General features: G+C 51.5%; 5 protein-coding genes across 5 annotated transcripts; 3 read left to right on the top strand and 2 right to left on the bottom strand.

Annotated features, from left to right (window-relative positions):
* Positions 1-1,628: 1,628 nt before the first annotated feature.
* On the bottom strand, positions 1,629-3,471 carry GT037_000834 (uncharacterized protein; the record flags this gene model as incomplete). Its single annotated transcript, XM_038925881.1, has 2 exons — positions 1,629-3,198; positions 3,251-3,471. 2 exons carry the CDS (start codon positions 3,469-3,471, stop codon positions 1,629-1,631), a joined length of 1,791 nt encoding a protein of 596 aa, XP_038791737.1.
* A 1,107-nt stretch (positions 3,472-4,578) lies between these two features.
* Positions 4,579-5,843, top strand: GT037_000833 (uncharacterized protein; the record flags this gene model as incomplete). The annotated part of the gene is made up of 4 exons (XM_038925880.1): positions 4,579-4,605; positions 4,668-5,103; positions 5,154-5,336; positions 5,392-5,843. 4 exons carry the CDS (start codon positions 4,579-4,581, stop codon positions 5,841-5,843), a joined length of 1,098 nt encoding a protein of 365 aa, XP_038791736.1.
* A 666-nt stretch (positions 5,844-6,509) lies between these two features.
* Positions 6,510-8,268, bottom strand: GT037_000832 (ubiquitin carboxyl-terminal hydrolase 2; the record flags this gene model as incomplete). Its single annotated transcript, XM_038925879.1, has 5 exons — positions 6,510-6,869; positions 6,919-7,673; positions 7,729-7,818; positions 7,867-8,097; positions 8,151-8,268. The coding sequence occupies 5 exons, from the start codon at positions 8,266-8,268 to the stop codon at positions 6,510-6,512; spliced, it is 1,554 nt and encodes a 517-aa protein (XP_038791735.1).
* A 1,720-nt stretch (positions 8,269-9,988) lies between these two features.
* GT037_000831 (endoglucanase ii) lies at positions 9,989-10,841 on the top strand (the record flags this gene model as incomplete). The annotated part of the gene is made up of 3 exons (XM_038925878.1): positions 9,989-10,248; positions 10,302-10,456; positions 10,522-10,841. The coding sequence occupies 3 exons, from the start codon at positions 9,989-9,991 to the stop codon at positions 10,839-10,841; spliced, it is 735 nt and encodes a 244-aa protein (XP_038791734.1).
* A 4,191-nt stretch (positions 10,842-15,032) lies between these two features.
* On the top strand, positions 15,033-17,942 carry GT037_000830 (ph domain-containing protein; the record flags this gene model as incomplete). The annotated part of the gene is made up of 4 exons (XM_038925877.1): positions 15,033-15,510; positions 15,560-16,047; positions 16,094-16,431; positions 16,478-17,942. The coding sequence occupies 4 exons, from the start codon at positions 15,033-15,035 to the stop codon at positions 17,940-17,942; spliced, it is 2,769 nt and encodes a 922-aa protein (XP_038791733.1).
* Positions 17,943-18,767: the final 825 nt, after the last annotated feature.

Here is an 18,767-nt window from a genome sequence, read left to right as displayed (position 1 = left end):
CGGGACCTGAGTTGCTGCGCAAACGTAAAAGTTGTGGAGTAGTGTCTACCAGGACAACAAGGCTGACCGCTGTAAATAATCCAACGAGACCAGTGTAGAAGCTCCTACAGAGCCTAGAGGCCCTAGAAGGATTTCACTCTGAAGAATTGCCTCTCCTTCATATCAGGGCTAGAACTTGACAGCAGGCCCAAGTTGAGACTAATACGGTAGGAAAGCCTGCAAATCAGCCACAGAAGGTAGGCAATCTGTGGATGCATAAGTCTCAGAGTGCGTCTAGCCGAGGGGTGGCCCTTTCACGATCGTAGGATGGAGAGGCGCAGTCTGTACTCGGTACTGTACACCTGTCACACGCACCACATGGCATACAACCCTCCTCCAACCGGTGCATAACAGCGTTAGGCCTCCGTATGCCAAGAGAGTGTCTAATATCGATCGACCTGTTACCTCCACAGTAAGGTCCTAGTGACAAGCAAGCAGCGACTTTGGAGATGTAGCTACCGCTGCTAGATATCCATGTTTTACGCGTTCCTACTCTTGATTTCCAAATGTTCTCGGACCCTTTAGGCACATCACGTTGAGCCCTGTGAAAGGGGTGTTATGAATTATCCCCGTATGTGGCCAAGCCGGGATGCGAACAAGGGATCGCGACTATTGGTCCAATCGTTCAAGGCTGGCTAATTACGAAACAGGCCTGCCACTCGGGTCCGTTAGTATTTGGAGGCCTAAGCATGGCAGACGGGTCAGACGGCGAGAAATGTGGGTGGGACACAAATGCGTTCAGGGTCCTTCGTGGGGAAGAGACGTTGTTAGTAACTAATTCCGCGCGGCGACTGCCTACGCTTGTCGTTGTACCTGCGACGCGACGATACCTCGACCATACGACCGACCGTTGCGGAAGCGTACTTCACAAATAAGAGCTGGCCGATTGCTTTTGGTTGGGCTGGGCGGCTGTGCAGATGCGACTGTACTTATGCCTTTTGGGATGTAGAACCCACAATACGGGTCTCGCCTGCAATTATTCCGTCTTTTCTTCCATCGCCAAGACGGTCACTTCCCGAAAAAGGGAAACCCACCTTTACAGCCTTGTTATTGTAAGCCCATAAGCTCGATGTCTCAAACTTCGTTATGCGACTATAATTCGAGAGGATCCCTTACAGTGATGCGGTGTACAAGAGCGCATGCTGCGCAATCACTAGGACCCAATATCGTCAAGGCCACATCGCCGACCAAGCTCAAGCAACGTAATGTGGGTGGAGACGATTCGCATACTCTACTCAGGACTTTTTATTGTCTCGCCATATGCTGATGCGGTTCCAACAAACCCATCAGTATGGAGTGTCCAAAGCTTGCTTCAAGTCATGCCTGTCAACGCTGAGCCAAATACTCCGCGCCTCAGCAACACTGCGAGTTTCATCGACCAAAAGGATCTGTAACACAGGGAGCCAAGTTTTCCATCCAGATCACGTGTTTCCTTTTTGGAGAAGAGATGTGATTGGTTGATTTTCATGGTTGAAAAGACATCCCGGAGGAAAGGGGGGACTGATCGTCGCATTAGATTATGATTAACTATCGAAGCTAGTGGGATATCATGATAGCCGTTCGATTGACATTCTTTTGGGTCATTGTTCCTAGTTTCCGATGACACCCTCTACCATGTCCATTACGCCGGAAAGTACGCTTTGGATGACTGGATACTTTGGAAGGAATGGGTTGTAAACACTTTGGCACTTGGCGTTGAAATCCGCCGTGTTACCAATCTCTACAGCAAGCTCGTTGCCAGGCACACCGAGCTTCGCAATCGGTCCGCTGCGAGGGGTGGCCTTGTCCCAGCCAGGACCCGCGGCGGGGTTCTTGATGAATTCGACGAACCAATCGTTCTGGAAATCGGCAAGTGCCTGCTGTTCAGCAGTCACGCCCTCCATACCAGCAAAAGCACCATTACCTCCAAAGAAGAACGGGATCTCAGCGCCGTGCGTTGGGTAAGCCACAGGCAAGGGCAGAAGGTTGGAGTAGTTGCCGAAGAAGCGGTATGACCAAGTGTCCTGAGCCTCACTGCGCACATCGATGAAGTGGTCGACCGGGCAGAAGAAGCGTGCGTCACCATACTGCGCACCGCTCATTTCGGAGACAGTGGAGTAATCAGCAATGTCGTACGCGGCCTCGATAAGGTCCTTTGGAATTTCCGCTACATCAGCATCAAAAGTGTTGAGCCAATCCGAGAAGACGGTGTTCTCGCCAGAATATACTAGACCAAACAGAGCGCCTTCTTTGTCAGAGTTACCCGTGAGCAGGGGAACGTGCGAGGCATAGTTGCCAGCAGCGAAACGTGAGGCGTAGTTTTGATAGCGCGTCTTCTCGTCCACGACAGGTGTGAAGTACGTGTTCAGAGTGGCATTGAAGGCCTCAGTTTGGAAAGCGTACATGTCGACTTTACGCAGGCACTCGAGCTGGCCTTCACCAGTCTGGCAGCCAACCTCCTTAGCAACAAGATCAAGCGCCTGATTGGTGGGACCTACGGCCGGACCAGATTTTGCGTTCGCGGCCATCTGAACGGCACCCTTGAGGAATGTGTCGGGGTGATTCCAGAGATAATGATCTACTTGAACCGATCCGGAAGAGTGCCCTCCAAAGACGATGTGCTCAGGGTTGCCGCCGAACTGAGCAATGTTGTCGTGCACCCACTGCAAAGCCTTGTCGACATCGAGAATGCCAAAGTTCTGCGACTCTTCGCCGTTTGCAAGCTCGGCGGAGTTCGGGTAGGCCCAAAGACTCTCACGAGTGTTGAAGCTAACAAAGATGACGCCTTTGCGAGCAAAGTTCTCACCAACCAGTTGAGGATTGCTACTTGATCCAGTGACCATAGCCCCACCGTACATATACACAAAAACCGGAAGACCCGATGTATCCAAGCCTGATGGAGAAGCTGGTGGACCCGGGGGACCTGGGGGACCGCCTGCAGGGCCTGAGGGAGGGCCTGATGGATGATGAGGATGAGGTCCACTTGGCTTTTGAGGGAACGTCGGCGCCCGTGGCGACTTACTATTTGAAGAGGGCACCCAGATGTTGAGGTTCAAGCAATCTTCATCCTGTTGGGAGTATGTTGTGCCGGTGATGGCTTGTGGACAGGTGGCGCCATACTTTGTCGCATCAAGCACCTCGCCCTTCTTGAGCTTGCTGACGTCCTTAGGGGCTTTCCATCTATATAAGTGGTCAACAATGGGGATGACGTTTGGTCGCCACTGTCACATACCGGTTTTCCCCACCCGTTGTCTGCGCGAACGGAATGCCTAGAAAAACAGAGTTTCCATAGTCGTCTGTGAAACCCTTTACGGTTCCTTGATCGAGTGTCGCGGTGCCATCCGTTACGGCTGCTCTTGAAGGTTTCGGAGGCAGCGGAGTGCTAGCCACCTGACCGAGGAAGAGGCCTAGTGAGAGGCTCTGTAAGCCAATAAGAGTTGTCGGAACCTTCATGACGCAAGTCAGCGAGACACGATGGTGGGTAAGAGATAGAGTTTGGCGGGAGGCTGCAGATCGTGTTTGGGCTTACACATGGCTATATAGGGCACCATTTCGGCGTGCTTACCATTTCATGGGAACCATTCTGGCCGCCAACTGCGCGGTAACACCATGTTGCCATCAACTGCCGAGGATTGTCCGGCGTGGAGCCTGATGGATCTGTAAGGGTATTTTCATCTCCGTCGCTGCAGGTCTCAGGCGTTCCCGAGGTCCGTCGATAATCAGGGACCGCAAATTTGGCAAGCTAAGCGAGTCGTACCAATCGCGATCTTCACAAGTCGTCCATACTAGAAGCCGGTTGATACACCTAGAGCGCTAGAATGCCACCGGTTCCAAGGTAGAACCTTCGGCATTGTTCGCCATGTGTCTACCTGTCGCCTTCCAGACCACTGTTCCCTGTCGTTCATCGCCATGCGAGCCAGGAAGCATGCTTGCTCTTTCGGACCGAACCATGGAACTTGTTGTGCACGCCCGATTAAGATCTGAGACCTATCGTATTCTGCCATCGCACCCATGGCCCCGAGGCTTGCGAGAATTGGTTTGCCATCCCATTACTCGCCGGTCCCTTTGACATGTGAGCGAAGGCGTTCGGGTTCCCAGTGCCGCGGTCGGCGGACACGATGCTATACATGTAGTGCTCGCGTCTCGAGTCAAATTCTTCCAAAACTTAGCTAAACTTGCTCTAACGCATGAAAACGCCGCCACATTGTAGTGGCCGTCCAAGGGTTTCGCAACTCAGAACTGGGTGCCGACTCTAGCGGCCGAGGAGCTTTTGAATTAGACTTGCCAGTCACGGTTGGGCCTTTGGGGAGTCCCCTGATGCAATCATGCCACAGCGCTACGGGACGGCATACTAGTACCATAACCCGCAACAATCCTGTAAAGTTACTTTAGGGGTGGTTTGCCTGTGGAGAAGAAATAAAGATACACCCGCTGTCAATCCTTTTGCAAATCCTCGCAGCTCTCCACAGACTCTGCTCTTGGAACTCTTACCAAGGTGGAGCGAGCAGGCTCGAACTCCTTACGGCTCTATCTCGGTAACGGCCGGACAAGCAAAGCAGCATGGGCGACAATGGGCTCGGGCAGGTGGTAGGTTACTTTGCTCCCCCCCTTCCTTCCTTCGCTACGTGCGGCGCTGATGTAGCTGGCAGATCTCATGGTACATTTGCACGATCGCCGCGGTCCCTTTCGTTGCGCTGCGCATGTATGCACGATGGAAGAGGCTGGGCAATCTGGGAATAGATGATTTTCTCATCCTCCTCTCATTAACATGTCTGATTGGAGATCTCATCATCCAACAGCACATGTGGAATTTAGGACTAGGCGACATGTCGACAGTAACACCAGAGAACTTCAAAGGAATAATGCAGATGATTATTCCCGGCTCAACGCTCTATGTCTCGTCGCTGTGGGCCATCAAATTCGCCCTGGTTTTATTCTATAAGAATCTCGCCGCGCCAGGCTCACGATTGGTCCTTGTGTATAACCTGGCGCTGGCTGGATTGGTTGTTACCTACCTTGTTATCTTTTTCGATATCATGTTCCAGTGTTTTCCACACAACAAGCGATGGTCCACTGATCCTAAATGTGAGCAAACCCTGTCGTACATGCATACGGTGGATTCTGACCATGCGCAGATCAATGCAGTCCCAAAGCCGCCGAGATCAACTACTGGATCACCATCTTCTTCAACATCATTACAGATGTGATCATTATTTGCCTGCCTATAACCATGGTTTCTCGACTGCAAATGAAACTCAAGCAGAAGATTGGTGTGGCCGCAATCTTCGCCTTGGGTTTCTTCGTCGTCATCGCTAGCAGTATGTACCCACTAGATTTGAGGATGAATCGGGAACTCGGCTAACCTCATACCAGTCGTTCGAGCCTATTACTCCAAGAAGAACGAGACAATGCTGACGTGCACCGTCTCTATGATCGAGACGGCGATTGCCATAATTGCTACTTGCCTTCCCGCCCTGCGCTCCATGATTCTCGGTACAAACAATACCTCCAAGGACGCGTCCAACAGCTACGGTCGCCACTACGAGCTCTCGTCTGCGCGACGAAGAGCCAGCGGTAACCGCCTCAATCCGTCCAGTCAGATAACTGGTGGTTTACATTCGACGCACGACACTCGGAATCGAGCGAATGGGTCAGAGGATTCGTTGTTTACGGATCCACCGTCAGATCAGATAAACGGCGTGGAACAGTTCGTGGGCGGTAAAGGAATAACGGTGAACACGCAGATCGAAACGATGTTTGAAGACTCAAGTTCGAGGAGCAATGTCTCTGCAGGTTCGACGAAGGCGAAATCGCCATTTAATTGATAGAGAAGTTGTAGTATCTTGCAAGAATAAAAAAGCGATACACTCTAATATACGTAGCCCACGAATAACTGAATCATGGAACGATGAAGATATATTGCCTGAGTGGGGTGCCATGTTCCACAAGCCACTGTTTAAGGAGGGATTCAGGAGCTGAAAAGATTACGATGGGCACTGTAAAGCCACCGGATAACCACATTTGCGTGAAAACAAGTGTCGCTCAGACCGCTTCTTGCCCTACGACGATTCGTTGAAACGACGAGTTTGCGGAAGGGTATATCCGCATCGGCAATCGACACGGCAAACTTGCCCGGATGGAGGATTCATGACAGCATGATTCAGAGAGGCGACCTGAGGCGACGGATGGAGAAGGGAACTACACATAGCAATGCATTCAGGATAAGTTAGAGTCATTGAATGAGGTTAGCAGGAGCTTCATGAAACCAGACCTTGAAGAAGATCGACATGGGTCGGAGTGTGAATATATCAATGGATTGGCAACATGAGAACCAACATATGCTAAAGTATCCTCGAGTGGAGAGAAATCTTCATCTTCTCTCGAAAACGCCATGAAACCTCTTTGAACGCCAGGTATGCAGCTGGTAGGTGCAAGACTGCCCGAGCAGATAATGAATACCAAACCGCCTGAAACTCCACTCAGGTCGAATCCTATACCTCTAGTCCACCGACCATGTAGAAAAGCAAATAAGCCTCAGCGGCAAGTACTTCTGCCTCGCTGACAAGCACTACCTTGCTATCATCGAACATGAACCAGTCGTTGCCCTCTCTGCTGTAACTGACGTAATGTCCAGAGTCAATCTTGCCCTTGTGTACAATCACACTGCTCAGCTCGTAGACGAGGGCGTTTGTTGGGCTGTTGACGTTGTGATTCGAAGGTGGTGCACCGGACGTCTTCGCGGCGCGCATGGCGGCTTTGTGGGCGGTTGTGTAGGGGTATATGTCTAGTTTGACGGGAAAGCGAACGGGAGTTTCGATCTTGGAGGACGTGGATTTGGTATGCTCGAAACGCTGCGTGGACGTTAGTATGGAGATGTGGAGAAAAACACTCGTGGCGTACCTTGAGGTGAATGGAGAGCACGGGGGGTAATCTCTTGATGCTCAGCTGCTTGGTCGCATTTTGCGGGCTGTCGCAATTCCGACATGTGTAGTCGGCTGAGCCCAGCTTCTCCTTGACTGTGAAGCGTTCGAGACAGTCTCTCAGATCTAGTGGGGTCTCTTCACCCTTGTCTACATTCATCTTGCGCTTCTTGCCCTGTATCCGGACATCCAAACTAAGGTCCATGTATGGATCTTGAGCCGTGGTAACATTCCGGCAGTTGTCGCATGTCACGGTACTTGACAGCTTCCCACAAAACGTCTGGTGTACCACGCATTTGCAATCTTCCGAGTCGTCTGCCGACCCGCCGTTTGCCAGATGCAGCGTGTTGAGTATAAACTGCATGTACTCGTGCGCGTCTTGCTGTTGGTAACCTGCGAGGGCTTCTCCAGCTAGCCAGCTGCCCATGAGCATGCCCACGGCCCCGAATCCCTCCGTCTTCTCAGCTGAGTGGAACTCGACAAACATTTCGTCCAGCGCACAGCTGACGCATGATTCCTTGTCGCATTCTGTCTGCTTGTGTCCTTCGGAGAGGTAGAAGTTTCGAATGAAGGGGTTATGGACGAGGGTTTGTAGGATGACGCTCATGAAGCACGTCTGGCCCATGTTGTAGAGCCCTCGCAGGCCTATCGCTCGGCAGGGGAGGAAGGTCGAGTTGCTTATGACGAGCTTGTGGTCTTCGGTCGTGGTAGTGTCTTCGTACTTTCGCTTCTTGCCTGCATGCGGTCAGCCAGCGCTGGCCCCTGGGATAGAACAAAGCCATATGCGTACCCTTCTGCACCCTAAGGACATCCAGAGTCTCGTCGTAGATGAAGTCCTGGCAGTTCCCGCAGTAGATGTTGCCATCTCGTGATTCTACAGCTGCTTCCCATTAGCCTTTGCATCCACACGGCGTCCTACTGAACCCACAGAAACAGTGTGACTTGGTCTCAAAGTGCAGATCCCGATCCGCCTCGGTCATGATGCTCGGGCACTGCAGACACAGAAAGAGCGGCCTCAGCGACACGACGTTGCGCGCCTCCGCCGGCGCATTGTACGTCTGCGCTATTATGCTCGGCTTCTCGTGGATATTCTGGAGGATGGCCCGGTAGTGCTGGAGTGTCTGCTTGCGCGCCTTCTCCAACATTTCGCCCATGTGTTCTGCGTGGAATCAGCAACCTCGTATCTGAGAGTTCGTGTGGCCAAATGCTCACCGCATCCATATGCGATATGTGCCATCTGGCTGCTCGGCACAATGTTGCCCTTTGCATTCTTGACGATCTTGGGCGACGCCAGCGCCGACGCCTTTGGGGCAACTGCTATCGTGTCCATGGTGCCGCGCAATTCGAGGCTTGGTACAGTCGATGTGCTCGCGCTCTACATACTGCGACGTTGGCTAAACCTCGGAAGCCCTCACCAACAGCACAGGCGCAACGCTTCAGTCAAAGCAGCGCTCACGATGCGCGACTTGGGGAGTTATTTCTGGGGTTGAGGCGGACATGCATGAAACCAATCAGCACAGGCGCTACTAGCCCATCTCCCGTCCCACCCGTCCCGAGCTCCAACAGGAAACATGGCAAGGGAGCATGTCAAGACTCTTTTCATCGCGACTACTTCAACTTCTCCAGTCCCATGTCGTAACAACTATTGCAACTTCACTGCCTAAAAGTGGGTAGTACAGCCTTAACATCAGGCGTAGAAATCCATGTGGTAAACTGGGCTAAAAACGATCGCTACCTAGGTATCTCCACGTGCCAGCTTAAAGAAGTAACAGTGCAGCTAAGGAAAGTCGGCAGGTGCGTGTCATTGAATAGCAATGCGATCGCGTAGTCAAGGAGACATTCTCTTACTGTGATAACTTGCTGAACGTTCGTCACGTGCTGTCCTCTATCCTGGCAGAACTTCCCAGGGTGGCAGACACCGAACATGACCCTCTTGATCATATCCTTGCTCGCGGTAGTATGATCAAACCATTCAACTGGGAGCACATCATGGTATCGCTGTGTATTATGGTACCAGAGGCAGGTAAATGGCACGTCGTCTTTCTGCAGGTATGTTGTGTGGACTGCGGCACCAGTACCTACTAGAATAATTGCAACCTTCACCTTAGAACGAGCGATAGGTTCACGTGCGACTGGATGCCAATAGACACAGAGATCTATGGGTACCTGAGCCCTCACACCAGTACTAGAGTTAGCGCCTAGGATCTGCTTACGGTCGATACGTCAAGGTGTTACGTCGATACAGGAGACGTCATGATCCTTTATGCCCAGTCAACAGAAGGCTATTTTAGAGAAGAATAGGAAGACGGAAAGACTAGCAAGCTCTAGAATGATGCCATAACGCAGGAGCACAGTGCTTGCTTCGTCCGCTGTTGAGTATGAAGAGATCAAGTGCTGTAGAGAACAAGTCAACGCAGGTATCGTCAAATGGCGTAGACAACATATCAATCTTCTGGCCCGCCGAATGGTTTGAACAGGTTCTCTTCTTCCATGGGAGATGACCACGCCAAAGCTTAACACGACCGGTCATGGTGGACGTCTCGTCTCGAAAGATTGGTCATGGGTTTTGCTGTTCACGGGCCTGCATCGCGATATATATTAACCGGCCGCACACAAATATCCACTGCCAAGTACTGATTTCCGGCAACTGATCGCACAAAGCCATCTATTTCGAAACGCCATATATGAGCGCCCAGAAAACTCGACACACGCGTCCCATGATTGGCTGTGTCATCTTAAAATGCAGGACTGCCGACAGCAGCCGCCCCAAACGTCGTAGAAAAGACATCTGAGGTGCATGCTGAAATCTCGGAGAACACCTAGCGATGGCTTGCATGTGGCGTGGTCATATTGCAGCCCAGCAATCGAGGTAGATGATATAGAGGTAGAGGCGTCATTATGCTTGTATTCGGGTGGTAGGTAGAGTGTGGTCATGGGAGTGGAAAGAAGTATATAAGAAAGAGGCATGACATCCAGTGACAGCGCCTCATCCGCAACTTGACACTCCTTGCTTACCTTTGTACTACCCAGGTGCCCGTATTCCGCTCAATATGAAGTTCTTCGCTGTTGCCGTCGCCCTGTTGCCCGCACTTGGGTCAGCACATACAATTGCTCAGCGTGTCAGGATTAACGGACAGGACCTTGGTCAAGGCAATGGTATCCGCGTTGCGCCTTCCAACAACCCCATCACGAACGTCAATGATGGTAACATTGCTTGCAATTCTGGTGCTTCTTCCTCCAGCAAGGTCATTGACGTCAAGCCTGGAGACAAGGTTGGTATCAACTGGGGTCATGTTGTCGGCGGAGCACAGTATGTTCTTGTCGTCCTAATCTTCTCACCAACATTTTACTAATTCCTCCAAGATTCGCAAACGACCCCGACCACCCAATCGCCAAATCTCACAAGGGTCCGGCTATCTTCTACATGGCAAAGGTCTCAAATGCTGCCTCTGCCTCCCCCTCTGGCCTCCAATGGTTCAAAGTCTCTGAAGACGGCCTCGACAGCTCGGGGAACTGGGGTAAGCGACACCTCTGTGCAAAATACACGTGAGAAATGCACTGACTTTGTATACGCGCCTATTAGGTGTCGACAGAATGATAAACAATGGTGGATGGACGGAGATGACAATGCCATCTTGTGTTGCGCCCGGTCAGTATCTTCTCAGGGCTGAGATGATCGCATTGCACAGCGCTAGCACGACTGGTGGTGCGCAGTTCTACATGGGCTGCGCGCAGATTAACGTCTCCGGATCGGGATCGAAGATCGGAAATACGGTCAGCTTCCCTGGTGCCTACAAGGCGGACGATGCAGGCATCAAACTCAGCATCTATAATGCTCAGGGTCAGCCCAAGGGAAACGGAACGCCATACAAGATTCCTGGCCCTGCGGTGCTGCAATGTTAGGAAGTGCGAGAATGGGGGGTTGGTACTCTGGGGGGTTGGAGGTAACGTTAGGACCTTGGTTGATCAATGGAGACTTAAGGCCCTGATATAGCGTCCCGGGTGGCATTTGGGTGGATTTCGCGAGCATCTTCATACTCAAGTAGCTTTCTACGTATACACGGTTGGGAAATGTTGAGAGAGTTTCAGGATAGTAATGCCCAATTTGTATCGTCCTGGGAGAACGACGTTGGGCGATGGTGTTGTGTATTGTGGCTGTGGTTGTGGTTGTGTGCAGGCGCCTGTGCTGGTGGATGAGCTACCGCAATCTCGAATCGAGGACGAACAACATGGTTTGTTCAGCAGGCAGTACACTCTCTGCTCGAGTCATTATACGGTGCGTTCACCTGTACATTGCGATTCTAGTCCCCTGATTCGAGTGAGGCATTGTGAGCTGTTCGAACATAAAACTCGATCAACTTAAGGTACCTCCAGGGCTTAGTATTGACAACCATGGAAGACAGGACTTTGCTTAAGTAGTGCAGAAGCTAGCGACAGGCGAGCCCGAGAAAGATAAAGCGAGAAGGAGAAACAAACTGTGTAGAACTGGCAATGTTGGATACATTTACCTTATAGTACGCAGGTGATAGCATGCATATCTAAACAGCCTTAACATCTGATGATTCGCCCCAATTGAGAAGCGACAAGATAAAAATATTAATGGACTGCAATGAATTTTGCAAGGGGGTGTTGTTCAGGGGTCCGGCCAAGCTCGGCTTCTCTCCCGGTTGGGCGAGATTTGCTGACCATGTCCCCGCGTCCGGCTAAGGGATCTGCCAATATACATTCGAAGTATCTGCGAAGCCATTGTCGTCGTTCTCTTTTTGTTATTCTCATTATATTTTTTGGTTTGTCTTTGGTTTTCATCAAGTGACCACAACACAAGGCGTGGTGCCAGAGTGGTTAATGGGTATGACTCGAACGATTTATCTATTAGATATCATATGCCTTCGGGCGCGCAGGTTCGAATCCTGCCCACGTCGCTTTGTTTTTGCTGTTCTGTGGTATCTGGAGTGGTCTGTATTGGTTGGTGAAGCTCTTTGGGAGGTTTTGGTCGATTTTTGGTGGTGTGGCGGAACAGTGACCTCCTGAGCGTCAGAACTAATCTTTAGACACCTCCAAAGTTGTTTCATTCAAATCACCTTCAAATTCTGTATATATGTTACACCAAAAGTTACTTCTCATGTTGGGGTGTTGGAGAAATATAATGGGGTGAAGGCCCAAAGGCCCCACTCAACACACCTACCTACCAAGCGCGCAACCTCGACATCTCCTCAACATCTAACATCACACATCAGACGTCCTATTGCTCTCATACTCCAAGACATTGATGCGACTCATCTCCTAACTGTACCAAAATACAGTGTGCTGACATTTAAATCGCGCTGGAAAAAGTGGTCTGCCCCAGCTTTCGAAAAATCTCCTGTGCTTGTGCCGAATGTCCTACCTAGGTACCCTAAGCCAACCTTGGAACCTTGGATTCTTCCTGCGTCAACCAAAATCATCATCACAGCTTGATCAATGTAAAACTTCATATTCGCTACTATCCTACGCACATGTACAGAGTATTATGGGCTACTATCCCGACAATGCGCACCCTTTGCTACTAGGTACAGTACTTTCGCAACCGTCACGCCGCTCAGCCATGCGACTCAACCTGACTCGACTATAAACAAACCTGACCTTGTTGCGCTGTAGTCCTATCATACGATTTCTACTCGTAACTTTGCATCCTGTCAAGATTCCAGTCGTGACATAGCTCCTATACTCCCGAGGTCGCCCTGCCAGCCCATGTTCTAAGGATACCTCCCTAAGGCTAAGATGTTTTCGCTTCACCTCGCCGCGAAGAAGCAGAACGCGACAACCTTGTTTCAGAAAAGCAGAAGCCGACGATACACGTAACACTTCCAGAAGGAGCATAAGCCATTTCCCACTACTGCAGCCTGGAAGCTGGAGTGCTGTCACCCAGCATCGCCACCGAAAAGCGGAGAGTGATGAATCTGGTCGTTGTTTCCTAGGGTGCCGCCCAGAAGGCTACATGAGTTTCCACGATTGTTGCCAAAGCAGTAGTTTAGTATTGTAGGCGGCAAATCCCAATCTTCGTCAGTCGCTTCTACAGCGAAACGACGACCACTGCCAGCAGATCACATCAAGAGCTTGGTCAAGAGAGTACTACCAGAGCTTGCAGCATCACGAGATCCAATGACGGCCAAGTTCCAAGATGCCGTACTCAGCCATGTATCGCAATCTCGGCCCTTCAAGATACCAATTCTCCAGAGACATCCCTCCACATGGCCATCGATAAATGGCGTTATGGACGAGCTCTGGTCCTAAGCAGTCGTTGGCGAGAGAGCATTAGACATCAAAGAGTCAGACATCCCGTCATCGCTCAACATGCCTCCTTAAGATTAGGAAGCAATAAGTACTCATGGACTACTAGTTCACAAGTGGAGAAGTAGAACAAAACACCGCGAAATAGACAAGCTTGCTTGAAGCCTTTGACGTCTACCGATCTCCTGTCTATCCGGATATTGTTGTGCCTTATGACTGATATAATGTGTAGATAATTCGGTAAAGTCTCGCAAGCCATCTTGTCTGGACCATTTCTCCCGCAACTGGCACGGTGTAACGGCCAAGTCAGAATCCGCCTTTTCCAGGCACGTATTATGTGGAATTATGCATCCCAGCTACGGGTCGACGATGAGTGGGGTTTTGTAAGGTCAGCTGTCTGGGGAAACATTGAGGTCTGATGTAGTAAGATGTAATACAATATTATGTACACACATCACATGCGCTTTTGAGGATTTTTAACTATTGCCTGGTAGTCAAGCAGTCCGACGATGATGGGCGGTCCTGTATGTTTGAATTCTGGCCTTCGGTCAATCTGAATAGTCAAGATTGTCGGGCAGGTGGAAAAACAGCAATTACTCACTCCATACAAGAGACGAACCGAACAGGTATAGAGATAACAAGCTCTACCTTACGGCTTACATTAGCTCCTAAGAATTGAGCTTATAAAAATCAATAGCATTGTAGACTTCTAGGTTCTCTATCTATGTCTGTATAGCTCTGATACACCTTGTTGTAGTAGGAAGCAGTACTCTGCCCTAAAGAGGTGTTTAGTTTCTCTCCCTACCTCTCAAGCGACGCTGGTGAAGCAACCGATGACGACAACCCAATATGTTCCTTGGTTGATTGTTCAACGTGACCTGGAGTATTCCGTGGTCGGCTAGAGATACTACCGGGCTTAGTCTCAGAGGGTCGGGCGCGAAAGGACCCCTGAAAAAATTGAATTGGGTCCCAGGAGCAAGTTGCAGCAAAGTCGAGGAAGGATGTCGGCATCGCCGCCTTGCTGCACTGATCTGCGGAAGGATGAATGCAAATCAGAATTGGGCCGGCACGTTCGGCTGATTTTCTCCCCACATAGAGTCTCCACGTGTTTGGCCAGCGGCAATGGATGTGGCGACGGACGATGCAGCTGAAGAGTCACCGAGACGCTCTATCGAAACTAAAACTCTCAAGATGAAGAAGTTGGCAACGACGAAGATGCTCTTGTGCTCGCCTACGTGTTCCGCAGGCCCGCGCATGACAGCTGCTAGGACAATCGACGCGACGGGGCTACCCAACGGCGCAATGGATGGAAGTACAAGCAAGTCATGATAGGCCGTCAACGGCGGCTTCGCGGCACTGAAGAGGCTCACCAAGATGCCTAGGTGATGTCATGTTCCCTTCAATGCTACGCGGACAGCAGCAGCCGCGCCACAGACTAAGACAATTCAAGGGTCGGGCACTGCTGCACGATGACGATCATGTCCGGAAGGTGTTGAACGGCTCTTGTTCAATACTCATAAACCTGACGTTTGCCTCTTGATACCACAAGCATCCCCAGGCACACGCAAAATTCCAGCGGCTCCGGACAGAATTGTAAGTACTGATCTACGGCGCCATTCTCCATTCGTCGCTCGCAATCTGCGCGTCGACCCCTCCGAGGCAGCTCACCCCTTAGCGCGACTCCACACGTCATCGCCAGCCACAGCGACGGCGGCTCAGGGTTGTTTGCCAACTGAACCGTCTCCTAACATATATTCGTCAGGGTCTACCTTACCGTTGCAGCCAGTATTCACGACCAGGCAGTGAGCCTGACCAGCACCCAACATGGCGATGCAGCGACCAGTGACCCCTTCAGCCTCGTACGACCCCGTACCGCACATAGACGACCCTGCCCACATCAGCCGTGGTTATGGCAGTTCCTCTGTGAACGACTTTGCAAACTCGCCAGCAGGCGCGCAACATGACCGCTCGCGCCTAGGGAGGTTCGAGGAGGATTTCGATGCGCGCACACGGGGCTCGTCTGTCCTTGACGGTGACATGCACCAGCGCTCCTCCTCGCGCTCCTCCACGCTGAACCAGGGCGCAACGCCTTCGCGCAGTGGAACCCTCAAGAAGAAAAGCTCAGTCAAGAGGACGGGAAGCATGAAGCGCAGCGGGAGCAGGAAATCAATGCATGCCGGATCCATCAGGGGCGTGACCATTGACGACCAAGAGCGCGGCTACGACCGCGAGGACAGTGTCTTCTACACACCCGTGCCTACCAAGGGCACCCCCACCGAGATACTGGCAGACCGGTTCCAGAGTAGGTTGGCGCATGTGACTGTCCTGTCTAACTCACTGACATCCGATAGCCTGGCGCAAGTTCCTCAAAGACCTCATCACCTACTTCCGCGAGGTGGCAGCCTCCTACGAACACCGCGCCAAGTCGCTGCTCAAAGTGTCCAACGTGATCAACAACACCAATGCGCCCGCTGCTCTTCTCGTGGAGGGAGGCCTCAATGACGCCAACCGTATTCTTCGCGACTTCCACAAGCAGGCCATTCTTGAGGCCAACAAGGCGCGAGACGTTGAGGCAGACGTTATCAATCAGCTCAGCGGCCTCAGAGCCGATCTTGCACAAAAGATCAAGGAGATAAAATCGCTTTCAGGCGACTTCAAGAACAACGTCGAGAAGGAAAAGGAGACTACGAGGAAGTGCGTGACAGCACTTGAGGAGGCATTGGCCCTGGTCGATTCTGACCCCACCGCTGTCGCGGGCAAGGGAGATCCCTATGTCGTTCGTCTGGGCGTCGAGCGCCAAGTCGAGAGGCAGATTGACGAGGAGAATTATCTTCACAGAGTAAGTCGTCAGGCTCATATAGGCTACTCATAACTAACGCAAACAGGCGTACCTCAACCTTGAAAACTCTGGCCGCGAACTCGAGTCCATCGTTGTTGGTGAAGTGCAGAAGGCCTACAATGCTCTTGCTAGCATCTTGAAGCGCGATGCCGACGAGCAGTACAACACGGTGGAGAAGTTGCGCAATGGTCCGATTGCGATGCCACGCGATCTCGAGTGGAGCAGGTTTGTGAGGAGCGACCCTCACTTCGTCAACCCAGATATGCCGCTGCGCAGACTGGAAGACATACAGTACCCCGGAAAATACCACCCAGCTACCACCGAAGTCAGGGCAGGCATGCTTGAGCGGAAGAGCAAGTATCTCAAGTCCTATACGCCAGGCTGGTAAGCAACCTATTCCTGTGAACCCACTTCGTCTAACCGTTTGCAGGTATGTTCTGTCTCCTACGCACATCCACGAGTTCAAATCGGCCGATCGCATCTACACTCAGCCTCCGGTCATGTCCTTGTATCTGCCAGACCAGAAGCTTGGTTCTCGTTCCCAGCCCGGAAGTTCCTCCCACAAGTTCGTTATCAAAGGCCGTCAGGCTGGATCCATGCACCGTGGCCACACCTGGGTATTCCGGGCAGAGACTTACGAAACTATGGTGGCGTGGTTTGAAGATATCAAGGCCTTGACCGAGAAGAGTGGAGAGGAGCGCAATGCCTTTGTTCGTCGCCATGCAAGCGTCAGGAGCACCAGTGCTGGCAGCGCCCGTTCAGCGAGCTCTGATGGCGGTCTAGAAGAAGACGAGGCAGATGCAGTCCCATTCTCAGCCAACCAGTCGATGAAGGAACAGGCCATTCGGGACCAGTCTCCGCGACCTTCACGGCCTTCTCCAGGTGGGCGATTCCCGTCTGATTTGATGGTCAACCGTAACTTACAAGCGCCTCTCTCGCCATCTAGTGGAAGTTCAGAGGTCGGCAATGATCTAACAACCATGTCCGGAGGTCCCCCACAGGAGGTTCACCCGATGTATCTTGCCCAAACCGCACCCTACCAGCCCGAACCGGTCCAGCCAGTCCAGTATACCCAGCCCATCCAGCATCAACCCCAAAACAACTTCGTAAATCCATACCCACCCACTCAGCAGCCATATGATCCGCTGACCACCGACCCTTCTTCCTACGCGCCCCTTCCCCAGACTTACCCTGTCCAACCAGCCTCGGTCAATCAGCCATCCTTGGAGCATGCTCAACCTATCCAACGCCATGATAGTAACAACTACGGTAACTGGATGGCACCTGCTGTTGGAGGAGCAGCAACTGGAGTTCTTGCAAACGAGGCATACAGGAAGAAGCAGTTGGCTCAGCAACATCTCGATGCCCAACATCAGCAGGACCAAACACAACAATACCCGTTTGACCAGTCTCGAGCAGCGGGCTTTCCAGACGCTACTCCCACGCAAGTTCCAGAACGGCATCCGGATCATATCCTCCCTGACCAGATCGATGATACTGGCTACGTAGCTCCGTCTGCAGCACCTGCTGTGCAGCCGACATCTGCCCCGATCGTCGCACCCATCTCCAGTGGCCAGACTCAGCCTCATCATACCAGCAGTCCAGACACACTAGCAACCACGTCGTCTTTTTTAGGCGAGTCTGAGGTCGGCGCCGCCCCTGCCTTTGGCAAGACTGTCAATGGGGGACCCGTTCCAGTCGACCTTGTGGATGCTGCAGACGAGATAGTTCACCCTGGAATGGGTAAGCGGATAAACACCGACATCAGTGTTAGTGATCTGCATGTTCCGGGTGAGTATCCCAAGACGACTGTCGGTGATGCCACGAGTGCTGCTAGGATGCCCACCGGAACCACAACGTCGCAGCAGCCCACAACTTTTCTGAAGTACAATTGATCAAGTAATGGCAACGACTGAACGAAATTGGATCATGGATTATGCAGTAATACGAATCGGACGACTAGGATAAGGGCTTACGAACAATGGCCGGTCAAGGGTAGGCTATGGGTTTAGTAAAGAGCAGGTCTACATCTGGGTTGCCTTTTTGTGATGACCTTTGCGATGGATGTTGCAACACCTTTCTCCGCGATTCTTTCTCTCTTTGGAGCGTGTGAGCACACGTGCTCATGCGTCTCTATCCCTTGATACCCAGCGTGATACACGTCACTAGTACATAGAGATGGTAATTTGTGTTAATATTTTGTTACAATCCATTCTGAATGTCATTTTGTCTTGAATCTCAATGGAAAGATCTCAACAATTGAAGACCATTCACTCAAAGACTGCATGTAAGCGATATATTCACCATGTATATGTTTCATGCCTTGCTCCCTGCATCTCATATATACGTCCGATATGCCTACCGAGTGAACTCGTCATGGACGCAGCTAGCCTGGTGAAGCCCTTTGGTAGCATTGAAGACTGCCTACTGCTGATCTCCACGCTGATGTAAAACATGGTGGACACATTTCGGTTACATGTTCGGCCTCAACCCAGAAACATCAAGCTACTTCGTAGTACCAATACTGAATGGTTCAGCATACTCGGATTCGCGTTTCCAGGCTGAAGACTGTGCCAGCTCGTTGACATTAGCTTCAGTCCAGTCTCAAACCCTAGGACTTCAAAGCATCAGGAAAAAGAAAAAAAGAAGCCCTCACCTCGGCTGTACTTTGATGTACCGAGTACCAGAGAGTCAGTATCATCCGCACCGTATGGAAACCA

Source organism: Alternaria burnsii (genome assembly GCF_013036055.1).
Source record: "Alternaria burnsii strain CBS107.38 chromosome Unknown 705, whole genome shotgun sequence".
Classification (NCBI taxonomy): Eukaryota; Fungi; Ascomycota; class Dothideomycetes; order Pleosporales; family Pleosporaceae; genus Alternaria; species Alternaria burnsii.
Note: the sequence above shows the minus strand (reverse complement) of the source record. Positions and strands in the feature narration are given on the sequence as shown.